This window comes from Numida meleagris, unplaced genomic scaffold (genome assembly GCF_002078875.1).
Source record: "Numida meleagris isolate 19003 breed g44 Domestic line unplaced genomic scaffold, NumMel1.0 unplaced_Scaffold383, whole genome shotgun sequence".
NCBI classification, from domain to species: Eukaryota; Metazoa; Chordata; class Aves; order Galliformes; family Numididae; genus Numida; species Numida meleagris.
In genome coordinates, this window is record NW_018364606.1 from 8,294 (window position 1) to 16,125 (window position 7,832).

The 7,832-nt window shown below is 56.8% G+C and overlaps 1 protein-coding gene across 1 annotated transcript in view; it reads right to left on the reverse strand.

Annotated features, from left to right (window-relative positions):
- Positions 1-7,832, reverse strand: part of AKAP8 (A-kinase anchoring protein 8) — a 20,140-nt gene that overhangs the window by 4,216 nt on the left and 8,092 nt on the right. The window contains exons 6-11 of the mRNA XM_021383380.1: positions 5,646-5,787; positions 5,328-5,375; positions 3,425-3,521; positions 2,598-2,739; positions 1,972-2,065; positions 593-723 (exon numbers count right to left, since the gene is read on the reverse strand). Of these exons, the coding sequence (XP_021239055.1) occupies positions 593-723; positions 1,972-2,065; positions 2,598-2,739; positions 3,425-3,521; positions 5,328-5,375; positions 5,646-5,787 (654 nt within the window). The remainder of the gene's footprint in view (positions 1-592; positions 724-1,971; positions 2,066-2,597; positions 2,740-3,424; positions 3,522-5,327; positions 5,376-5,645; positions 5,788-7,832) is intronic.

Below are 7,832 nucleotides of genomic sequence, written 5' to 3' on the forward strand. Positions count from 1 at the left end.
AACCCAACCTCTCTATCATTCCGCAATTCTTTTATCTGTAAAGACCCTTCCAACTCAACCATTCCACGGTTCTGTGATATTCAAGGACCCTTCCAGACCAACCCGTTCTAGAATTCTCAACCTGGGACTGGCCCAACCCAACCCATTTCTAAAGCCCCATTAAGACATTCCTGTCTTGCATCTGAATTCCTTAAGCGCCCTCAAAAGCAATTTTAAGTCAGAATTTTTAAGTCAGAATTCCAGCAAACGCAGATTTAGAGAGAACACTGACAGCCACTCATTTTAGACGAGTTAAACCACAGAATCATAGAATGGGATCAGCTCATCTGCGCTGCGTTCCAACTGCTCTCTGGGCACGAGTTTCACAAAAACAAGGCCAACTATCCCATCAGCCTTATGTTTGTTACCCTTTTTATGCTTTAATAGAAAACATAAAATATATAGATGTATAAAAGAAGGGATTTAGAGGCTGCAAATAAACCCGAAGCTCGGGCTGAATGTTCCTCGGAGGCAGAGATTGAACGGAAAGAGGAGGACACCTGAGAGATGAAGGATGAGGAGGAGGAGGAGGGAGGGGTGCTGCTCTGCTTACCCTGCGGTTCCGGTTGTGCTCTGCGGAGCGCAGGTGCCGCTGCAGGAGGTGGTTCTGGGCAGGGATCAGCATGTCACAGGCCATGCAGTGAGCGGCCTCGATCTTCTTGAAGAAGTGTTCCTGGCCAATGCCTGCGGGAATGGGAAGAAATCGGGCAAAGGTTGGGGGGAACGAGGCCTTCTGCCCAAGCTTTTGGTGGCTCGCTTCCTTTTTAGGATCTGTTCCATGAGCCTCGCCGATCTGCTGCTTGAGGAACCGGGGAATGGATGGACATCATGGAATCCTAGAATGGCCTGGGTTGAAAAGGACCTCCAAGAGCATCGAGTTTCAACCCCCCCTGCTGAGTGCAGGCTCACCAACCACCAGACCAGGCTGCCCAGAGCCACGTCCAGCCTGGCCTTGAATGCCTGCAAGGACGGGGCATCCACAACCCCCCTGGGCAACCGGTTCCAATGCCTCACCACCCTCGGAGTGGAAAACTTCCTCCTAATATCCAACCTACATCTCCCCTGCCTCAATTTGAAACCATTCCCACTTGTCCTGTTGCTATCAACCCTTGTGAACAGTCATTCCCCCTCCTGTTAATATGCTCCCTTCAGGTCCTAGAAGGCCACAATGAGGTCTCCCTGGAGCCTTCTCTTCTCCAAGCTAACCAAGCCCAGTTCCCTCACCCTTTCCTCATGGCAGAGCTGCTCCATGCTCTGCTCATCTTGGTGGCCTCCTCTGAACTCATCCCAAGAGCTCCACATCTTTCTTGTGCTGGGGGCCCAGGCCTGGATGCAGTGCTGCAGATGGGGCCTGACAAGAGCCGAGCAGAGGGGGACGATCCCCTCCCTGTCCTGCTGCCCACTCCTCTTAATGCAGCCCAGAACAGAGTTGCCCTTCCGTGCTGCAGCGCACGCTGCTGGCTCCTGTCCATCTCCTCGCCCCCAGGACCCCCAGGTCCCTCTCTGCAGGGCTGCTCTCCAGGAGCTCTTCCCCCAGTCTGTATCAACACCTGGGACTGCCTCGGCCAAAGTGCAGCACCTTGCATTTGTCCTTGTTGAACCTCATGAGGTTCACACGGGCCCACTTCTCCAGCCTGTCCAGCTCCCTCTGGCTGCTTCCCTTCCCTCCATGCATCGACTGCACCGCTCAGCTCGGTGCCATCTGCAAACTTGCTGCGTGTGCACTCGATGCCATCATCTATGTCATTGATAAAGATGCTGAAGAGCACCGGTCCCAAGACTGAACCTTGGGGGACACCCCTGGTGACCGGCCTCCACCCTGACACAGAACCACTGATTACATCCCCCTCCCCATGATGATTTATCCTGCAAAACGGGCAAAAAAAAACCCCTGCTGTCCGCCCCGCAGCACCCGGCTGCTGCCCCTCTCACCCTTGAAGGGATCCGGCTTCTGCTTCGCGCCCTCCTTCTCCGTCAGCTCCTGGCGACGCTTCTCGATTTTCCTGTTCCTGTTGATGATGTACTCCTGGAGGGGACAACACCCGGCGCACAGCACCCCCTGAGCCCCACAGAAAGGCCACGAGGACGACGGCAGGCGGGGAATTCAGGGGTGCATCGGGTGCCTTCCCCCATCTCCCACCAGGCTGATGCTTTTATACCCAACCAGGACGCATTAATGCCCCCCACAGCCCCCAGCACACAACGGTCTCGCTGCTCCGAGCCCCGAAAGTGAACAAACAGCGGGCGGCCCCAGAAAATACAGTGCCCTCATCTCAGTCCTTCCTCGGTTCTATCTGGGCAGAGGGCAAAGCAGCTCTGCGGCACCTCTCCCCAGCTCCACGTGCAAAACAGTGACAATTCTGGAGCGTTCATTTGTGGCCTTGCCGGTAATATTCATCATTTATCTTCCCAATGTGCCAAGCCATGAGAAGCTGCACCAAGGGAAGCGATGTCAGCCACGCCACGGAGGGGCTGGACCCCTCAGAGCCCCCCACCCAAACCAGAGCCCCAGGCCCGACCCTCGCAAAGCCCGGCAACGACGCGGGACGGAGCCGGACCTGCAGGAACTCGACCGTTTTGTCGGGGAGCTTGGTCCCGATGTAGCGCAAGGTCTCTTTGTGGAACTTGCTCTGGAGGTGTTTCTGGATCTCCTCCTCCTCGAAGCTGCGGAACTTGCAGACGGAGCAGGCGAACTGGATCCTGGATGGGGGGGGAAGGGAGAGCAGGGGATGAGCCGGGTGAGGAACGCGCTGAGCTTCGGGGACAGCACCAACAAGATCGCGGCTGCTGCTGCCCCTGTCTCTTCATTTTGGGTTTTTTTTTTTTGTTTTAATTTTCAAAATGCCCCGGCTGGGGTTGGCCGGGCTCCTCTGTCATCGCTGCGTCACCCCCAGGGGAGCAGCAGCCTCAGCTTCTCCCTGCAGCAGGAGGTGACCGCACGGGGTGGATGCTCAAACCCCGCAACAGCTCGAAAGCAGGAGATGAAGCAAACAGCGGGAGAGCCCGCTGTGAAATATAAAGAGATCAAGACCATCTATCTCCCTACGCTGGGAAAGCCCTGAGCTATGGGGGCACCTCACCTGGTCTGGTTTTAGATTCATGCTGGGTTACTTTAATGGCAAGGCTGCGTATTTTGCTAATTAATGGGCCCTTCCGGGTTTACAATGCCACGCTGCTTTACACAACGGCGTTCTCCACGTGACAAAACGGCCATGAAACACACACAAGAGGGAAAAAAACACATAAAAGAGGGAAAAAAACATATGAAAGAGGGGAAAAAAGAAGCAAAAACGGACGGAATCGGCACTGGGAGGCACAGGACACACAGCCCCGTACAGACAAACAGCCCGGAGGGGACAGGAGCCGCGGAGCGGGCGCTGCTCACCGGTCCATGGCGCGGTCACGCATCCTGTCCCTCCTCCTCTGCTTCTCCCTCTTCTTCTTCATCTCCTCGTCATCATCCTCGTAGCCATCTCCGGATGCTGGGGGGGAGAGAAAATGGGAACAGATCCATGAGGAGCCCGCTCGGCGCCGCACCCTTCGCAATGCGGGGAGCGGAGCCCCTCGGTTTTCCCCTTCATCCCAGCTTCAAGGATCGTGATTTCTGGTGGGGAACACTCGGAGCCTCCCGTCCTGCTGCTCCCTGAGCTGCTCCCGTCTCCTCAGGCGGCAGCAGGACACGGTTCGGCATCACAGAGAGCCGGGATGCCGGCAGCGATGCCGGCCGAGCTCTGATTTTTGGGGAAAAAAATGATGATTTCTCCCCCCGCCCTCAGTGCTTCCCCGTCACGGGGCTGCTGAAGGCCAAGCGATAAAAGAATGGGGGTTACAAGCGCTCGTGTTGCAGCTAAGGACGGTTTGAGAGAGATCCCATGTGCTGTCATCCTAACAATGTCGCTGACCGTGAGCCTGAGAGGCAGCTGACCTGAAAGCGGCAGCACTGGGAGCAAAGAGCTGCGAGGTCAGCGATCTGCCGGCTCACACCTGGGCAACGATTCACCCAATTCTTTGGGAAAAGGAGCACGGAGCCCAGGGCTGGGCATGAGGAAGCTCCTGTGGGGGAAGAGCTCCTGGAGAGCAGCCCTGCGGAGAGGGACCTGGGGGTCCTGGGGGGTGAGGAGATGGACAGGAGCCAGCAGCGTGCGCTGCAGCTCGGAAGGGCAACAATGTTCTGGGCTGCATTAAGAGGAGTGGGCAGCAGGGACGGGGACGGGATCGTCCCCCTCTGCTCGGCTCTTGTGAGGCCCCATCTGCAGCACTGCATCCAGGCCTGGGCCCCCAGCACAAGAAAGATGTGGAGCTCTTGGGATGAGTTCAGAGGAGGCCACCGAGATGAGCAGAGCGTGGAACAGCTCTGCCATGAGGAAAGGGTGAGGGAACTGGGCTTGGTTAGCTTGGAGAAGAGAAGGCTCCAGGGAGACCTCCTTGTGGCCTTCCAGGACCTGAAGGGTGCGTATTAACAGGAGGGGGAAGGATTGTTCACAAGGGTGGATAGCGACAGGACAAGGGGGAATGGTTTGAAACTGAGACAGAGGAGATGTAGGTTGGATATTAGGAGGAAGCTTTTCACACAGAGGTGGTGAGGCTGGAACAGGTTGCCCAGGGGGGTTGTAGATGCCCCATCCCTGCAGGCATTCAAGGCCAGGCTGGACGTGGCTCTGGGCGGCCTGGCCTGGTGGCTGGCGACCCTGCACTCAGCAGGAGGGTTGAAACTCGATGCTCTTGGAGGTCCTTTTCAACCCAGGCCATTCTAGGATTCTACGAGGGAGGCTTCAGCAACACCGCGACCCCTCGGCTTCACGCTGAGCACAGCCTGAAAGCGCCAGCAGCGCCGAGGGGCAGGGACGTGGGGCTGCCGTGCCCGGACCCGCAGCTCAGCCTGCCTGCCTCTGCCACGCCGCCACAGCTCCTGCCAAACAGAGAGAGAGGACGGAAGGATTTTATTGATTGGCTGCAATTTGAGCTTCTCCTTCCCCCCCCTCACCCCCCACCCCCCAACCTCGGCCTCAAGAAGCGGAGGGGGGGGGGAAGCATGGATTGGTGGCGGGCAGAAAATGGGTTGGGCTCGTTTGGGTGCACGTCCCCCCAGCCATTCTAATCGCCCAAATAAGAGGTGCTGAGCCCCACCCTGCCTGGGAACAGAGGGGGGGGGAAGGGAACCCCTCCCTGATTGGGATTTAGGCTTAACGAGGCGGCCTCCCCCTGCGGGGCTCTGGGCACAGGGAGCTGCCAGGACGTGGGAGAGAAACGCCACAAGGCCCGGAGCAACGAACAGGTCGCACTTACACCTTTGTCGGCCTCGTCTCCTGACTTCTCCTCTCCTTCGCCCTCATCTGCTGCGTGCAAGAGAAACCATTTTAGGGGCTAAGCCCCCAGACAGCGCGAAAATGGCTCAAAATCCACAAAAAAAAACCAAAACACCAAGCCCCCCCCCCCCCCAAATGGCTCCGTCCTCCCTCAGCCTGGGCGCCAGGACCTGGCAGCACAAGGTTCTCACCTCGGCGATGCCAAGGGATGCCACGGCCTCGGCATTTCAGCAAAACGAGGACAAAATGCTGAAAAATGGGGGGGGTTAGGGTTAGGGGGGGGGTGGCCCTGGCTCGTACCGTTGTCGGTGTCGTCGCCGTCGCTGTCGCTCTTGGCCTGTTTGCTGTCGGGCTCGTCCCCGCTCTGCGACTGCTTCCGCTTGCGCCCTCCCTCGCCGTCGGCTCGGAGCCCGGAGCGGTTTCGGAATCCTCTCCTTTTGGGCTAAAAAGGGGAGAAATCGGTCCATCCGCCAGCCCCATGTGTGGTACTCAAGCCTTGTGCTGCTGGCCCTCCAACATTCGGGGAGGGGGGGGACCTACAGCCAGGCGGAGCACATCTAAGTGACCCTATAGATAAAAGGCTTTGCTGCTGGCCCTATAGCTCAAGTGACCCTATAGGCATTGATCTAGCTGGAAGAGGATCTGCTGCTGGCCCTACAGCCAGGCTGAGCACATCTAAGTGACCCTGCAGACTTTATAATCAAGGATTGCTGCTGGTCCTATAGCCCCAGGGACCCTATAGGCTTTTATCCAGCTGTAAAAGGATCTGCTGCTGGCCCTATAGCCCCAGGGACCCTATAGGCTTCTGTCAAGGCTTTGCTGCTGGCCCTACAGCCAGGCCAAGGGCATCTAAATCACCCTACAGACTTTATAATCACGGATTGCTGCTGGCCCTATAGCCCCAGGGACCCTATAGGCTTCTGTCAAGGCTTTGCTGCCGGCCCTACAGCCAGGCTGAGCACATCTAAGTGACCTTACAGACTTTGGCAGAGGCATTGCTGCTGGCCCTACAGCTCAAGTGACCCTATAGGCTTTTATCCAGCTGTAAAAGGATCTGCTGCTGGCCCTATAGCCCCAGCGACCCTATAGGCTTCTGTCAAGGCTTTGCTGCTGGCCCTACAGCCAGGCTGAGCACACCTAAGTGACCTTATAGACTTTGGTAAAGGCTTTGATGCTGGCCCTATAGCTCAAGTGACCCTCTAGGCATTGATCTAGCTGGAAGAGGATTTGCTGCTGGCCCTACAGCCAGGCTGAGGGCACCTAAGTGACCCTACAGACTCTATAATCAAGGATTGCTGCTGGCCCTATAGCCCCAGGGACCCCATAGCCTTGTGTCAAGGTTTTGCTGCCGGCCCTACAGCCAGGCTGAGCACATCTAAGTGACCTTATAGACTTTGGCAGAGGCATTGCTGCTGGCCCTATAGCTCAAGTGACCCTATAGGCTTTTATCCAGCTGTAAAAGGATCTGCTGCTGGCCCTATAGCCCCAGCTACCCTATAGGCTTCTGTCAAGGCTTTGCTGCTGGCCCTGCAGCCAGGCTGAGCACATCTAAGTGACCTTACAGACTTTGGTAAAGGCTTTGCTGCTGGTCCTATAGCTCAAGTGACCCTATAACCATTGATCTACCAGGAAAAGGATCTGCTGCTGGCCCTATAGCCAGGCCAAGGGCATCTAAGTGACCCTACAGACTTTATAATCAAGGATTGCTGCTGGCCCTATAGCCCCAGGGACCCTACAGGCTTCTGTCAAGGATTTGCTGCTGGCCCTGCAGCCAGGCTGAGGGTATCTCATTGACCCTGCAGACCTTATAATCAAGGACTGCTGCTGGCCCTATAGCCCAAGGGACCCTAGAGGCTTCTATCAAGGATTATAGCTCAAGTAACCCTACAAGCATTGATCTAGCTGGAAAAGGCATGGCTGCTGGCCCTACAGCCCAAGCCACCCTATAGGCTTTTATCCAGGTGTAAAAGGATCTGCTGTTGTCCCTATAGCCCCAGGGACCCTATAGGCTTCTGACAAGGCTTTGCTGCCAGCCCTGCAGCCAGGCTGAGCACATTTAAGTGACCCTACAGACTTTGGGAAAGGCTTTGCTGCTGGCCCTACAGCCAGGCTGAGCACATCTAAGTCACCCTACAGACTTGGGTAAAAAGGCTTTGCTGCTGGCCCTATAGCCCCAGGGACCCAATAGGCTTTTATCCAGGTGTAAAAGGATCCGCTGCTGGCCCTATAGCCCCAGGGACCCTATAGGCTTCTGTCAAGGCTTTACTGCTTGAGCACATCCAGAAGGCAACAGTGCACAGAGGCTTTGCCCGTTGCGCAGAGCAACGTGGGTTTGGGTCATTAAAGGCCGGACAAACTCATTAAAAGATGACGACAGAACCCACCCAGCCCCACAGAGCCCCACTCCCAATGATGACAGAACCCCCCCGGCCCCACAGAGCCCCGCTCCCAATGATGACAGAACCCCCCCGGCCCCACAGAGCCCCG